The 17937-nt window shown below is 37.7% G+C and overlaps 1 protein-coding gene across 7 annotated transcripts in view; it reads left to right on the forward strand.

Annotated features, from left to right (window-relative positions):
• The window catches only part of ppp1r1c (protein phosphatase 1, regulatory (inhibitor) subunit 1C), a 31069-nt gene that overhangs the window by 5768 nt on the left and 7364 nt on the right, over positions 1 to 17937 (forward strand). For 5 of the 7 annotated variants that reach the window (XM_017469053.3, XM_017469054.3, XM_047156200.2 and 2 more), the window contains exons 3-4: positions 7550 to 7581; positions 7921 to 7978. The exons of the other annotated variants lie outside the window; for them this stretch is intronic. In XM_017469053.3, coding sequence (XP_017324542.1) covers positions 7550 to 7581; positions 7921 to 7978 — 90 coding nt within the window. The remainder of the gene's footprint in view (positions 1 to 7549; positions 7582 to 7920; positions 7979 to 17937) is intronic. 7 annotated transcript variants of the gene reach the window in all.

A 17937-nucleotide genomic window follows, 5' to 3' on the forward strand; every position in this document is an offset into this window, starting at 1 on the left:
TGAGTTGCATTTTGATCAACTCATAGAACTGGCACGCCGATTAGGATTTGAGGTTCAGTTGTAACCTGACACAATGTGTAAAATTTCATACACCTTGGTCCATCTGTATGCTAGACATTCATAAAAGTTTTACAGTCTTGTGTCATGTCTGGGGTTGGGGGTTCGAATCCCACCTCTACCCTGGAGTTTGCATGTACTCCCTGTGCTTCGGGGGTTTTCTCTGGGTACTCCGGTTTCCTCTCCCAGTCCAAAGACATGCGTTGTACACTGATTGGCGTTTCCAAATTGTCCGTGGGATGTGAAGTGTTCACGTATAGTGTGTGAATGTGTGTGCTATTGTCCCCTATGATGAGTTGGCACCCCATCCAGTGTGTCCTCTGCCTATCCCCTGGGCTTCAGGCTCCCCAACGACCCTGTGTAGGATAGGAGGTACAGAAATTGGATGGATGGATGGATGCATTCTGGGTTATTTGTAAAGTTTTTGGTTTCCTGGTACATTTTGAGATTCCTTAAAGACTTCTGAGACTTTGGTATATCTGCTCTCTGACATGTTCATAAAAACATGAGGACAGAGGACTTGATAAACATGTTAAAGCTAAATATAAAGGTTGATAAAGATTTTAGCAGTGGTATATGATTTTAAGAGATTTCAGAGCCCAGCTGTCCACTAAGACAACATTTGGGAAATGTGTGTGTGTGTGTGTGTGTGTGTGTGTGTGTGTGTGTGTGTGTGTGTGTGTGGCATTGAAGCTCAAGTCAATATCTTACAAACAGCCTCCCTGTTGCGTCACCATATGGAGCAAGGAGAACCATGCAGAGTGACACAGTCGAAGCAAAACACAAAGATGTCCTGTCCTCCATTTTTTCACTTGTCCTGCAGTAATTCATGGTGTTCCCATCCAAAACCAAAATCATTTCTTCCCAGATCTTACTCAAACTAACCAATTAACACTCAAAATATCAATCTTGTGCCGTCAGCGGCACAAGCCCAAATGCACTCGTACTCCAAATGTTTTTGTTTGGATTTTGTTTAAAAAGCAAGACTTCTCCATTAGCACTCGCATTTGATTTAATGCCAGTTTTATCTCTAGCTGGTCCTGGTTTCTGAGCTATTCAAATGAGCTTCATGTGTTGTGTGTGTAGACTCAGGAATGTTTTATGCCTGAAGGACAAACCGCTGTGAATACACACATTAATACTGACCACATGTCGAGTTCGTGGGGTCACTAATCCACAGCTGTGTGCAAAACTGTGTGCACCCGTCCCAGCAAATATACCTTACAATTTAGCTGAAAGAAAATGGATTTTTGATTGAAAGTGAGTGAAAAAAGTGATAGTTTTGCTGTGATCTTTTTAGTCTCTTGCTGAAGAAGATAATGAAAGGAATCAGGCAGAAGAATTGTATTTGGGTTTATTATGAATTAATATCTAAACCTCTACTCAAGCATTTTTGTCATTTGTGATGATGAAGGAGCATCTGTGAAACCCAACACTATATATTTTTTTTATATCAAATGAATTTTTTTTGCCCTCATAATTTTTGTGTCAATTATATACCAACTAAAACATCTGTATCCATTTAAAGCTGTATAGATAGAAGGAAACCCAACAGTGGTTGCATGTTGGGACTCGATTACAATGTTTTTGTGATTATAGTAATACTGACAAGATTGTATTTGCGTGTATCCTGCTTTTCTTATCGATTGGGCATCACCTTGGTCATGTGTTGTCATGAAATCAAAATCTTATTTTTCTAAACTAAATTTAACCCAAAGTCAAGGTTAATATTTGCATTGACAGTTCTGCTGGTTGCAGTTCCTTTTCCTAGTTATACAAAGACAAATCAACATTCAAATCAATGCTCACCATGTCTTCATGTATATCATCACATTAGTCTTTATTTATCTATCGTTTTCATTTTAATTTTTTCATGTTACATCATGAATTGCTTCTTCGGTCCACATTTTCTATCCCTGGCTTTTTTTCAAAAGTCCAGAAAATCCAACCCAAGTCTGAATACGGTGAGATCCTTCCCCGTGTAAATATTGATGTGTCTTTCATTCAAACTGCTGACTCTAAATATGGCCCACTTTCCATCTTCATGCTGGATAATTAAGATATGCTAGCTAGCACGCTGTCTTGTCAACTGCCTTATCTAGCTCAATGTGTCCAGGGGAATGACTCCTGACAATGAGTCAAGGTTAAGGTTGGTGTTGAGAGTATGCCTGGTTAAATCCTTGATTGTACAAAATCACTAATATTCTGAGGTACTGGATAAAAAAAGGTACCTGTGTTATGTTGTGCAAGTCATCTTACAAAAAAACAAGGAAAATGGTGAACTGGGGTCATTTGGATATTGATTGCATCGGCCTGTCTGGTTCTTTTCAGATTGCTTTGAGAGGAATGGTCAATTTGGGGCTCAAATCGTCTGAACATAAATTAAAAATGAATTCAGTGACTGACGGCATCTATCTGCCAGTCGAGAGGTGTCAACTGATGTCAACAATGGGAATTTACTGTTACCTTTTGTCTCTCTTGATCAGAAGTTTTATATTTCCGGGTTTTTCTCACCCAACTCCCAATCTGGGAATTCTCAGCGCAGCGATTGAAAAACGATTGATTCTTTGATTATCCTGGGAATGACTTAACAGACACATCCTCTTGGACTTGTACTATATGTTGCCGAAAGGTTTGTGTGAATGTTCACTTTCTGTAACCCAATGGTGTTATGTGCCTGTGGTGTGTAGTGTTGTGGTTTGTGTGGAGTGTGTGGTTACTCGGTTTTGTGGCGTGTAATGGTAAGGGGCGTGAGTGGGAGCGAGGATGCACAGTGCAGCATTCAGACTACAGGCACTTCTTTGTGTAGTTGGCATTTCTGTGCGTTCGTAAAAACGTGCCGCTGGTGCCTTATAAAGGAACCTTTCTGAAGAGGCAGTAAACTTGCGTCATGCCGTTGCTGCCTCTCCGAACGTTTGGCACGACTTTCTTCATTAAAGCTGGAACGTGTTGTTCGATGGTGCAGGTTGGAACACACTCGTGTGGACTCTTGCATAATAACGTCCCGTGTGTAATGATTTCCTCCTGTGTGTATGAAGCGGTGACGTCATACAAACACAACGGTGTGTTACTGAGCATCTCGTCTGCTTTCCTCAGTTTCATTGCATTGTCTTTAATTCGTTTTATTTTAATTTGCGACAAGTAAGGGCTCTCGATAACGAGTGCACTTCGACCACATATGGCTTGCTGAGCATCTGAGCATGTGAGGAAGTTAGTAAGTAAGTGAGTGAGTTAAGGGTCTATAATAAGCAGTTGTGTGGCTCGCACAGTGAGCGAATGAGGGTCTATAAGTGAGTCAGTGAACGGAGGTTCTAGAAACAGTGAGTGTGTGTAGCTCATGTCTTTAGGGGATGGGAATGTTGGAGCCATTTTCCTGGCTACGGCAACTCCTTATGACGCCAACCAGTCCTGCAGATACACTTCACATCCAAACAACAATAATCTTTTGTGCACAGTTTAACCAAAACATGAATTGGACACAGTACATGAGGTGCCTTGTAAACACTCTTTAATGGACATTAGTGTGTTAGGAATAATATGTTTTTAATGGGACACTTACTGTCGTGAACCAGGTGCTCTGTTTAATTTCCTTGTTAAATATGATACTTCACATGATAAATATTCAAATGAAAGGAAATGAAAAGGTGAAATACCAGGCTCATGCAACCTAATGGAAGATTTTTCTGAGATTTTTTTCAGAATATATTCCAGAGACTTTCTGTTCTCAAGCTCACATAACCAAAACACTGGCAACTGATTTTCTAAAAACATTGTTGTTATCATTACACAGTCCTGAAAAACATGTTTTTCTTTATCTATTTTTGCATAGTTTGTTGCAAGTTATTAATGGTGCCCTTGGTTAAAGATTGTTCACAAAAAAATTACTGCAGATCAGTTTCTATTCACAAACACACACAAGGATTTAATCAGATTTAAGTTATGTGGATGTAGTGAGGAATAAATTGCTATACAATACTAAAGTTGGAAAACAAAGGCATGTCTGAGTTACATGTGATTCTGACCCTGAACATAAGCAACTGCAACTACAATATAACACGTTGAAATGTATGTTTTGGGCCGTAAACACACTAAAAGTGTGTGGAATGCCATTTGAGCCAATCTTAAATACATAAACATGACACTGCTAATTTAATTACTTAATTATTGTCACTTTAAAGTTCACAAAAATTCTTTTCTTTTTTTTTTCCACACAGGAAACTGGAGGAGAGCATACCTTATTTGGAGACATTAACAATCTGAAAAACAATTTTTTATGGATAAAATTATTAATTCATTAATTTAAAGTTAGCAGTAAGTGTAGCTCGGTCAGCTTATCCTTCAAACCATGGGCAAAACATTGGAATTAATTCAATAAATCAAGAACTCAAAATAGCAAATTGAACGTATAAGAAAATAGCCTTTATCCTATACACATTTTGAGTTCCTAAACTCGATTTAGTGCAAAATTAACTGTTGGCACACACACACACTATATATATATATATATATATATATATATATATATATATATATATATATATATATATATATATATATATATATGTGTGTATATATATATATATATATATATATATATATAAAAAACATTTAATATTTTTCATGGTTTGTTCAATCACTTGCTACAACAGATCCAGTGTGTTTATCATCCCTGCCTAAGGTTGACATTTTCTGTACTATGAAAAATAATAGACTGTGCTGGATCAAGTGCTATTGTTTAAGTGAATAATGAGAGTGGAAGCCATAATGTTAAATTCAAACAACTTTGCAGTGATTAATGTGATGATTACAACTAGGGCTGTTTATACAGAAATATATCAGCAATGTACTAGATCAGTGGTTTTCAAAGTGGGAGCCGCCAGGGGGCGCCCGGGGGGCCTCAACAATTTGATGTGCCCATCCCTCCCCTCTCTTTCTCACTCTCAGACAACCACACACACACACACACACACACACACACACACACACACACACACACACACACACACACACACACACACACAAAATCGATTCCTAATGTAAGGTAATGTAAAGATGTAAGACGTAATTATTAATAAAAAAGGGGGATATATTCAGAAGTCTGTATTTTTTATGTGTTTTAAAGACATCTTGCAAAAGGGGGGCCTTGCCCTGGAAAAGTTTGGGAACCCCTGTACTAGATTACTATTCAAATCAACACTTGCTATCACTATTGTTTGATGACCCGTCTTTCTTCCTTTCTTTCTTTCTTTCTTTCTTTCTTTCTTTCCTCAGCCCACATTTTCTATCCCTTCCTTTTCCAGCTACATTAGCAAAGTAACAACGGTTCCGTCTACCTTACTTTTTCACTTCAATTTTATACACTATAATTATGCTGGGTTCTACTGAACCTCATAACTCTGAATTCAGGAAAAAAAAAAGTCGTAAGGTTGAAAAAGACTCCTCAACCCAGCAAGTGCGTTCAGCAAGTGACGTCATATCAACACGGCTACTCACACCGTCCACAGTAAACACAGTAGCACTTCTTTACTTTACTTTACTTTACATCAATCAATGTATATTTTGTCAAATCTATAACATTCTCTCAGTGTACTGTATAGTTTAACATTATCTGGTTTGATTGTTGCTAACAAAAGGCTTTTCCCACTTTGCAACTCAAACGCACGGACGTTGAAAATAACTGTCGTAATTCCAAATTCAGATTTTCCAGTAGTTAAGTCAAACAAAGATTTAAGATACTGTATGCTAGCTAGCATCTTATTATGGTTGTGTTGTCTGGATAAACTGACTGAAATTCAAGGCAGACGGTTATAACTCGACATTTGTAAATGTCAGAGTGACAGATCTGTTCCTTCATGCCACTTATCTCAACATAGTAAGGAAGCCAGTTGTCCTTGTGTTGTCAGATGTTAGCTCAGAAGGCTGAGATAAAACATAGGAGATGGACTGCTGGATGCTATTCTGATAACTTAATGCCTGTGGCTTGATAAGAGCAGTAGACAGTACTTTGTTTGGGTGATGAACTAAGAGCATGAAAATCTATAAATACTGTGTACCAATGCTGGATGAGTTTGTCTTAAAATGGCAAAAGTAAAATGTACTAAACACTAAAATAGCTAACAAGTTATAGCATGTAGTTAATAACTGTTGTCTAAACGGCATGTCTAAATCATCGCACACTTATTTCAAACTGCCTTGTCGAGTTGCTCAGCTTCTTAAATTGGCTTGCTTATTCGGTTTTTGGCGCTATATATAATATATATAACTCAGTGTTATCTAAAGGAATGAGCTAAATACGTTGTGCCATGAACAGACTCAGGAGGGAAGTGTGAGGAATGTTTGATGCTAGAAATAATCTGGAAGATAATATACTATGTATATGAATAGGATCCCCAGTATGATTAGGATTGTACAATAGACATGGTTTTATTGAGCTATACTTTTCTGCCAAAAGTATTGAACCTAACTTTTCAAGAAATGAACAAGAGTATTCGATGAAAAAGAAGAAAAACATTCTGAAACTGAAAACAGTGAACTCAGTGGCAAAACTTTAACACGTTCTTCAAATAAACAACGTTCTTTGTTAACAGCTTCGTTTTCTCTAATCACAGTTAATGAATACGCTGCCAGTATGAGTTTTCATTTATGCTTTCAAAGTTTTCGTTTACACTTTGCAAGGTTATGTACAGCTCAAGTGTCCAGCTGAGGAGGAGGAGGAGGAGGAGGATGGTGATGATGATGATGATGATGATGATGCCGCCGCTCCTGAGAGCTCATCTTGAAAAAATAGTCGTATGAGACTTATGAGACCCAAACCTGAAATATTAATTACGAACTAATATACTGATGAAGTAAATAAAAAGTCATTTCTACTACAAAGTACAAACACTGGAATTATTGGTTACGGAGAACCACATCCAGAACGCTCTCCAAAATTCGTGCTACTGAAGTCTTTACTTCCAGGTCAGGGAGCTGTCAATTCAAGTCTCACTAGCCAATGAGAGTAAATTGCTGTTAAGCCCCGCCCACAGGAGAGGTTTGTACAAGAATGGTGAACGTAAACTTGCAGAGCGTAAACGAAAACTTTGAAAACGTTAATGAAAACTCTGGTAGCACATTCATAAACCATGATTAGTGAAAATGAAGCTTAGAAAACTTTTTCTCTCTGTTTCTCTGTCTCTTTCTCTGTCTCTTTCTCTCTTTCTTTCTGTCTCTCTCTCTCTGTTTTTCTCTGTTCGTCTGTGTCATCATCATCATCTCTCTTTCTCTCTTTCTTTCTGTCTCTCTCTCTCTTTTTCTTTCCGTCTCTCTCTCTGTTTTTCTCTGTTCCTCTGTGTTCCTTTCTCTCTCTCTCTCTCTCTCTCTCTCTCTCTCTCTCTCTCTCTCTCTCTCTGTTACTCTCTCACTTGTTCTCTCGCTCTGTTTCTCTCTCTCTCTCTCTCTCTCTCTCTCTCTCTCTCTCTCTCTCTCTCTCTCTCTCTCTCTCTCTTTCCAGATGATAAGCAGTCAGCAAGTGGTCAGTCAGAGGTAAGGACCTTTGTATGTGTTAATGTGCTGAAAGAGAAGCTCAGATCCCTCTTAGCTAACTCCATTTAACCGTTTAAAGTGCCACTTTGATCCACCGTCCCCTCTTACACTCACATGCACACTCACGCACACTCACACACACTCACACACACTCACACACACATGATGACGTGTTTAGCGAATGCTTCTTATTACGTGTACCCAGAATTCTCTGCTCTGAAACAAGACCTTGATGCTTATTTTCTCGTCGATCGCTCCGCCTGAAATAGAGTGAGAGTGTAAAGCGATCCTGCTTCTGTCTCACGCTGTGTTTTTCCACTTTTCCACTGAACACGCCAGACTCAACTGTCTCCGGCCCAGAGGAAGACCAGTGTGTACACACCACCCACCATGAGAGGTGCACACACACACACACACACACAAACACACACACACACACACACACACACACACACACACACACACACACACACACACACACACACACTATGCCAGCAGTGCCATCTGGACCCGTGAATACCTCCTTCTCATTACTTCTTCTTATTATTACTATTATTATTTTTCTATCTTTGTCCTTCTTTTTTGCTTTAATTTCTCTCTCTCTCTCTCTTTCTTCTTTCACCCTTTCACTTTCACTCCTCCCACATAATTATGTTTGAAGTTATTTTGCATATTTTAATGAATATTTGTATAATTGTACAATTAAATTTCTCTTATCCCTTCATCATGGTCATCTCATCGCAGACACAATATTTTAGGAATATTTCAGGAAATGCAAATGTATTTAAAATTATTATTATTATTATTATCATTTATTATTTTATTATTATTTTAATTATTATTATTCACAGCACACACTCGACTTTCCCCACCACATGATCTGATTCGCCTTTTTGACGCTTTGTACGCTGTTATTTAAGCTCCTCATACCTTACTGATTGTGGGACCGTCTAATCCATGCCCCCTCGACACGGTCCACACTACTGCACATGAATTGTCCATTAGTGATAACTGATCATATATTTAGCTATAGTTAATGCTGCATAAGCCTGTTGCATCACTAATCACTTTGTGTCAGTTAAATACAGATGTCTGTAGATTCCTGCTCATGTTCTGGCATGTGCGTCATCTGTATTGATGCAGTTTCAATTAGTTGTGTCTCGTAAACACGCTGATTGAATAAGTGTACAGTCCTGCGAGAGGTCACTGGGCTTCTTTCATCCTGCAAATGACCAGTTCCTGCCTGAGTAGAATCAGATGTGTTCATGCAGACCAAAAAGAAACTCTTGCAGGTTGAGACCTGGAATTAAAAAATAAACAAACAAACAAACAAAACAAAAAAACAGTTACGTCATTTTTCTTTTATCATACACAGTTTATCTGGATAATATCACATACATACAGTAGCTTATCTTAAGAGGCATGCTTCTCTAAGCAAAAATGTTTTCTGTACTGTAAGCAGGGTAGGTAGAGTTCTGGGAAATTATACTTAAGTGAAAGTATACAATAGATAACGTGCTAAAGTTTTACACAACTTCAAGGGGAAGTATGGAGCCAAAAATGTACTCGAGTGAAAGTAAATAAAGTCAGCGTTTTTAACTGATGAGTTTAAGTTACTCTTATGTTTTCGTGTGAACAGTAATGTTCAGTATTTATCTAAAACAGTTTGATAATTATTGTTTTAAAGCAACTACGCCACTTTGCCTGAAATCATCATGCAATCTCTGAACATTTGAAATATTTAGCATTAGCTAGAATTGGACTTGCTGCCTAGTCAAGTATGTTAGCTACTGGAATTGTTGCTAATTTAAGCTGGTATTAGCAAAGAAAACATGCTAACATAGTGAATTATATCCATTTAATATTAGTAAATGAGCAAAACCTACAGTATATCAATATGTGTGTTTTTTTTGTTGTTGTTGTTCTTTTGGTGTTTTTCTTTGTTGTTGTTTTTAATTTTTTTAATTTTTTTATTTATTTATTTTTTTTTAGATTAAATGGAGTTCCTAACTTCTAGGTTGGTAAAAGAGATGCCTAATTTTATAGGAGTCTTTACTAATTGCAGCATATTATTTTAGTGAGGTAGAGCCAGTGGGCACTCAATCCTCAAATTCAACAAATTGGCATGATTCTTGATCATTCTTTTTGAAAACCTGATTGGTTGCCACACTGAAATGATTACATGCTAAACTGAGCCTATTCGATTAATATATAGCATACAGTATATTGGCTAGATAAGAGAAGAAGAGACCTATGAGATTTGTTAAAAATTTGGAAGGTCTAAATACAAAATGTTAGAAGTTAAAAGTAAGCGATTTGTCCTGGAAATGTAATTAAATACGTATTAAGTAATGAAGTATTCGATTTCAGAAACATTCAAGTAAAGTATAAATATGCCATGATAATATAAGTATACTAACCAAGGACTATAACTCAAGTAGCCACCTCTGACTATAAGACACCTTTTTGTCCTCTAGAAGGTCATGTGACCTATAACTTCCACATCAGACTGTTAATATGCCTATGTTATTGTTGTTATTTTTGCTGTTTTTTTTTTTTTTTTTTTTTTTTTTTATGGGAAAGTACGTTGCCATTAGCTGGGCACTAAAATAATACACAGTTCCACAGTTTCAAATGCAGTAAGCAGTATTATTATAGCCGCAGTAATCAAGCCTGAGGCGATTTGTGGTTTAACAAGTTCAGACCCCACAGAGTTTAAAGTTTAACACATTTTAAATATTCTCTTGTATGTTTTTGGTTAGTTTTACATGCACCGACTTTAAACTCATTTCATCTAAAACATAGAATAATATTGAATACTGTTTCTAACATTTCTATCACAAAGTTGTAATGTAACACAGCGCATAATACATATGTCTTACAGTTAATACTACAACTGTCTATGAGTGTTTTCACACTTAAAGGCTTCACGGTTTCACCCTCTGAGCCTTTAATAAAGCTCATGTTTAGAGTTGCATTAGGAATTAGGAGATCCACAAGGATTTAGCTTTCCTTATTTAATTGGTTTACTGCATTATGTGGTTTGCTAATAATAGTGATGCGTCTATAATAAAATACAACTAACTCCAGGTGTTCAGAATCTTGGTGGAAATTCTGTAACGCAAATAATGGAATGAAAATGCTAGGTTTCAAAACAATGAAGTGATATTGAGCAGTAAACATTAGAACAAACTAAATTAAATGAAATTAAGTCATAATTTGGCATTGCATTTAACAATTTTTACTTACACTGTCATGCAGATTTACTCACGTACTTGGACTAATTTGAAGATACTGATACATTATGTATGATTAACTATAGACCATTACAAACAATTATCTGTAATATTGTGTATTTAAAATATTTTGTTCTCTGTGCCACTATCTACAGTATAGCTATATCTGCTTAGTGCTCAAAATATTTGTATCTGTTGCTGCCTTTTTGGAAATATCGTAATCAGGAAGTGAATGCACTTGAATGCCACTACGAGGTCATAATTACAATTCGGGAACTTGTATTTTTTTATGAGCCCCGAATGTCGAGTAGGGGGCGTGTCAATAACGAAAAATCATGGTGGCCCCAATATGAATGCGAGGCCTACAGCAGACGGCAAGAAGTTTTATAATGCCGTCCATTTTTTCTCACTTTCTTCAGTTTTTCTGACCAACATCGCATGAACACACACCACATCATAATTACCCCTTCATATGCATGAACTTCTGAGGAGAACTTCAAGGCAGGACTAGGACTTTTTTAATAATCTTGCCCGTGCAGCTATTATTTATTATCACCAGCCAATTCTGCTCTATCATACAACAGCTACCAACCAGGAGGTTGAAAACTAACACATGTTTCCTCTGAGACAGCAATATGCATCTTTTCAAACTGCTGCTCATGCTGCATCACATGGCAGAGTAACCTTGTCTGCCAAAGAAAACTGCTGTCTTCTGCAAATTGTAAGCACTGCATTTTAAGAACCCTTAAAAGTACTTTATTATTATGTAAAGTTACTTTGAAAAAGCATTGTACAGCAGCACACATTTGTGTTAACAAAAATGGTTTTTCTATATCCTAAGAGCTTCATATCGGAGCGCCCACATGAAAGCAAAAAAGCTCCGGGTTGTGCCACTTTTATGTTGCATCCTTATGCATACCACTAGTATCAACAAGATGCCTTGTGAACCTTTCAACAATGCGATTCCTATTCATATCCATATTTGTATCTGTTCAGAGCACATTATCTGTTCAGACTTAATACTGTATTCATATTTGGTTACATCCCTAGGCTCTGGAAAGTTTGATTTGTTGCAAATATGAGTTTAATTCTTTGAAATGTGTTCTCAGAGAACAAAGTATCATCATCAGTTAATTCTGCTCTCGGGTAGGAGTGGGCTCTTCCAGGATGACTCTGCCCCAGCCACAGAGCTCACTGAACCATTTGTTGAGGATGAAAATTATGTAAATAATGCTATGGCCCTCAATCTCAACAGATCTCAACAGATCTCAAGTCAGTGGAACACCTATGGGAGAATTTTGAGTCCTGCATTAGACAGTGCTCTCCACCACCATCATCAAAACACCAACTGGGGGACAATATGTTGGAAGAATGGTGTTTATTGCTCCACAGCTCCAGAGATATGTAGAATCTGTGCCAATGTTCATGGAAGCAGTTCTCATGTTGGCCCAATACCTTACCAAGACACATATACCATTCTGGAAATGATCTGTCACACACACACACACACGGACACACAGTGTCAAGCAGATAGCAGCAGCACACCATGTGCCGTTTATTCTGCATCCTGCATCCTAAAAGGATCAAGCGGCACTTCCCTAGTGTGTGATGTAGAGCTCACTGATTCGCCTTTCTGTCTACTTTTGTCATCTTGTTTCTCCCCTCATATATATTTCATCCTCGACAGATTGCTCTTTATCCTGCTAATGTTCCTCCGGGTGGATTTAATGGATTCTGTTGAGACTTTCTAAGAAGGAATTCTGTTTATTATTTTAAAAACATCCAAACAGGCGATTTGAGGTTCTCTGATCAAACACTGGTTCTGTTGTATGCTTAAATGAATCAGAGAACATGTAAAGATCTCAAGCTGTTGTAGTTTCATTTTTATCCACTCCGACGTTGACGTTTTCCAAACGTTCATGACAATTCTATGGTTTCTTCTTCATATCGTCTATCACAAAGCCTCCTCGCTTGTCTGAGTACATCTCAAGATGAACTCTCGCTCAGCTTGATCCAAAAGCCAGATATGATCCCTGATTTGAATCTCTTCATCAGCCTATTTTTCCACCATCAGTTAAAACAATTGTGTTTTTCCTGGTCACAACGTTACCCATTTTCACTTTTTACTCTTTTAATTCTCTCCATTCCCACCTGCCATCAGGAAGATCCCCGAGCATGGGTAGAGCTCATCTAGCTCAACATCCATCATTGGTTTTTATACTGCTATAACATCCACGTTGATATAAGATCAAATGAGCTGAACGGGGTCAATGGGACAGAATGCTGTGAACAGAACAGGGGCCAGTGCAGGTAGTGAAGTGGACGGAGGAAGAGCCATGACAGAGACATTTACTGGAATGGACGGACTAATCCACATTAGTCGGCTTATCGATCAGTGGGTGCAGATGCATCATTTTCAGAGTGCTGGACTTAAATGGGCAGGCAAGCTGAGCGTGGCAAAACTCTCAGTAATGAAGAAAGAGTCAGCAGCAGCAAACACACAGCTTCAGTGCTGGCTGACTTTCAAGCAAATGCAGTGCTATGCTAGCTTGTATTATCACAATCCCATTATTTAGCATTTAATGTTTTAGAACCTTCCTGTTTGCCTCAAATCACAAACTACGCACTATAGATCATGTACTCGACTAGCTAATACCTGGATTCTTACAGATTTAACATCTTAAATGAGTACAAGATGAATGAGCACATGAATAAGCTGCCAGAACAACCTCCATTGGAGAAACTTCACAACCCAACTTCACAACCCATTTCCTGTACCGCTTATCCTATACAGGGTCTCACAGAAGCCTGGAATATCCTAAGGAACTCGGGGCACAAGAAAGGAAACACCCTGGACGGGATGCCAACCCATCGCAGGGCACAATTGCACGCACACATTCACACACCATGGATAATTTCGAAATGCCAATCAGCTTACAATGCATGTCTTTGGATTGGGGGAGGAAACCACAGTTCCCAGAAGCACAGGGAGAACATGCAAACTCTGTGCACGCAGGGCAGAATTCAAACCCCCAATGGAGGTGCCATGTAAACGTGTGCCAATCCCCCCCCACCACCACCTACAACCCAACCCAACCCAAAATGTCTTCCAAAAAGTTTTTCCCAATTTCCCTTTGCTGTGTAATAATTTCTCATTTGTTGTGTCAGCCATTTTAAAACATTTAAAACTCCAATGCCCTCTGGTGGCTTAATCCCTTCTGCTAGTGCACTACAGTCTTAGCACTTATCATGTGTTTATATTGAGATATTTGGGATGTATTTACCTATTCTGTTGCCAATTTGTTGATTGGTGTTGTATCATTATTCCTGTGGTTTGCATGTCTGCCATGCTGATGTCACAGGAGGACATTGTTATTGCTAGCACAGGTACAAAGTTATTTAATAGGAGAAAACATTTCAACAGTCTCAAACACAAGTGTTAACGATCAAGTTTCTCTATTAGCTCCTAAAACCAAGAAAACAAGAACGTCTTTTATTTCCCAGTCAACATTTATCATCTTGGCTTGGCTAGTTAGCGATCTACGAGATGATAAGCGTGATGGCGTTGATGGTATTAGAATGAAGGTTGAAGCTTTGAAAGCTGATCTGTGAGAAGATGAAAGGGTGAAAGAGCTGGGCAGACTAAAGAACTGAAGCAGCGCTGCATTACTCTTTAGGTAGAGATGAAGAGAGGGCTGAATCCCACTGGGCAAATTGTGCATAATGTAGGAAACCATTAACCAAAGTGAAAAGAGACCAACATGCCAATAAAAGAAGTTTAAACAAAGAAAAAAGTCAAGAAATTTCATTGTGAATTAAATCTTGGACATCATTGAAGATTACAATTATAATATAAAGATTAATATGCAAGCTGTTTCGGATGGATTACTCCTTTAAGGGTTCTTTGGTTTTTCCCTCCAACATATGGTTCTTAGCTTCCTAAAGCGATTTAATGAAAAACCTTGCCTAGCTAGTAATTTCACTATTTGTTAATGATGGCAGTCATCCTTGACCTCTTCGCCTCTTTTCCATTTTTCCTACTCTGCTTTACTATATCTGTTAATGAATGGAGTCTTTTCTTCCTGTCAGCGTGGGTATAATATGTAGCATGTTTCATTGTGCTTATTTATGGGGAAGCTAAAAAACGATGGGTCGATTAAGTCTCTCTTTTACATCAAGTAGTTCAATACATCATAATTTAAAATTTATCCACCTAAGTTTGCAAGTATGAATGCAGCCAAGATACATATAAAAGATATTTAAATGTTATACAAGTGTAAATACGTCCATCTTTCAAAGGAACACCGGACAACCAAAACTCTTCCCAATACGTTACATTATATAGCCCATGTGGAAAATGATCATGGAAGACATGCAGACTAGTTGATGTACTTTGTTTATTAGCCATTTGGACAGATGTTAGTGAACACCGACTCTTGGATCTTGGATGTCCATGGAAAAATGTAATCAATGGTAAATTTTTCCTTTCTCTGGCCAGTCATTTTTGGAATCTAAATCGTTGTCTGTTTTTGGTCTGTATTAAGCGTAATGATTTGTGTATGAGCAGAATAATGGTCTAAATGTTCAAAAAGACATATCATAGACTTTCACTTTCGCATTAATCTAGACGTCTGATTAACATTAGCAAACATGTCTTCTTCATGGTGGCAATGTAAATGTCGTACTGTACCAAAAATTCACAAAAACAAAGAATCTTCAAGGAAAGCTCTTTACGTTATAATATTTCGTAAACATTCATGTAGGTAAAAATGTTCATGACGTATGACAAAGTGCCCAGAAAGATCAGACTTCACCCACTTACCAGTCTTCACATTGTTCTCAATCCCAAACTCATATGTAGAGTTCCATTGCCATTTTTTTTTTTTTTTTTTTTGAAGCTGCCTTACAATAAACCTTTTTTTCCCATATAAAACTCTAATTGAAGACCAGCACAGGACGGTGGTTGACAAGCTGATTGACATCTCATACATGATAAAGCTCCAGCATGAATTTAAATTCTTATTAATATACAATCCAAATGCACAATGCATAAATGGTGTTTAATTACTGAGTGAAGGAAAATCACTCCTCTTCCACATATGTTCCACATAGGTTGAGACTATTTGTCCATGCAGAATGGTCAAGGCTACATGTGTTGCTGCTAGCTAATTAGCTAAAGGGAGCAGGATGGTCTCAGGTGGAGTCAGTACAGGTCGTAGGTGAGCAGGCGGGATGCCAGCCAGAAGACATCTCAGAATGCAAGACAATAGCAGTGGAGGTTCTAAACGAATTAAAGCACAAACCTGATTTTAGTGCTCGGGTGGTGTTTCTGTGACACGCCCCAGCTGAGTACAGTGGTATATAGAGCAGGAGGAAGGGTATGATGAACCTGTTCACTGCGCTTCATTATTTATTAGCCCATCGATTTTGTATTTCTATAAGAACGAGTTCCTGTGATGAGATTATGAACGACGTTTAGCAAGTGTGTGATTTTCATTCCGCATATTCTGCTTTATCACAGTGAGATTTCTCATACTAACCACAAACGGTGTCGATCAATATCCACTAATATTCATCTCCATTAGGCCAATACCTGTTACTAGATCTAGTAATCCTATGGTATCGCTATTTTTAGATGTTGAAAAGGCATTCGATAAGGTTTCCGATTCTAGATTTCGATATTACCTTATTAACTGCATCAATATACTGTAAAATACATCTGTAGTTATAAATACATCAATGTAAATACTATATCATTTACAAAGAGGAACTAGACAAGGAAGATCATTATCACCACCATTATTACAGCTTTTTATAGAACTACCAGAAGAGCAAAAGAACAATTTATAGCATTACAGAATCAGTCTCAATGCTGATGATATATTACTGTACATAAAGAATCCATCATCTTTACTCCCAGAAGTCTGTGATCTGATTAACAACTATAGCAAAGCGTCTGGCTATTCCATTAACCAGGTGAAATCAGAGATTCTGCCTCTAGGAAACTGAAATATGGTGCTTATGTTGAGTTTTTTAGCTTTTCAACAAACTGCCTTATCTTAGGAGTATCTGCAAAAACATACAGGGGTAGAGACACAACATTAACAACAGGATGGCCAGGTTGAACTCAATCATTTAACAAAATACTGCCAGGTAGGAAACTGGTGCGGAGAACTCAAAAACGTACATTAAAATGTAATATGTTTATTTAGGATGTTTTTTATTTGGTTATTGGATAGTTACGCTAAAAACGTGTTTGGGATCTAAGTTAAATAGCAAGCTAGCTGAGTTGTAGCACATATTTACTTCCATTAAGCAAATGAACACCTGCAAATTCTACTTTTCTGTAAGCACAGTGTTAGCAACATAATAGATTTCACTAAGCGGTTGAAACGCATTAGATTAGCTAGGTAGCAATCAGGTAGCAAACTGTAGGAAAACTACACTAATAGACATCGAATTAAATGTGACTTAACAGCTTTCTAAAATATCCCCTTTTACCTAAAGTTCTAAACGAATAACTTAATCCTATTTACTATTTGCGCTTAAACCAATCACTGCATTTCATTCTCACATCCATGTTGTTAATTACGTTTATATGCCTTATTTTTCCTTTCCCTTTACTTTCCTGTTTTTTATCTTACCAATTTTTCCACACTATGTTAACACTGTGGACTTCCCTGTATTTATGTGCTCCTAACACCTACATCGCCTACATAAGCATTCACTCCTTGAGCATTTCCACATTTTGTAGTGATACAACCTTAATTTTACTGACTTAATTTGCACAGTATATTTAAACACAAATTACTTGTTCTATTGTGACACAATTGCTAATTCAACAAAAAGCAGACTTTGTGGGTAGTATAAGCATTCATCCCCTTGGGTCAATATTTAGTAGAAGCATGTCTGTCTGCAATTACTTTACAGCTGCAAGTGTTGTAGATTATGTCTCTAGCAGCTTTGCCCGCAACATGATGCTACCGTCACCATGGTTCACTGTAGTGATTCACTGTTTTCTCAGGGTGTTCTCAGTGTTGGATTTCTGCCAAGCATAACAATTTATTATGAAAACCTTGTGCTCAATTTTGGTCTCATCAGACCAAAAAATTTTTTTGTA

This window comes from Ictalurus punctatus, chromosome 6 (genome assembly GCF_001660625.3).
Source record: "Ictalurus punctatus breed USDA103 chromosome 6, Coco_2.0, whole genome shotgun sequence".
Lineage (NCBI taxonomy): Eukaryota > Metazoa > Chordata > Actinopteri > Siluriformes > Ictaluridae > Ictalurus > Ictalurus punctatus.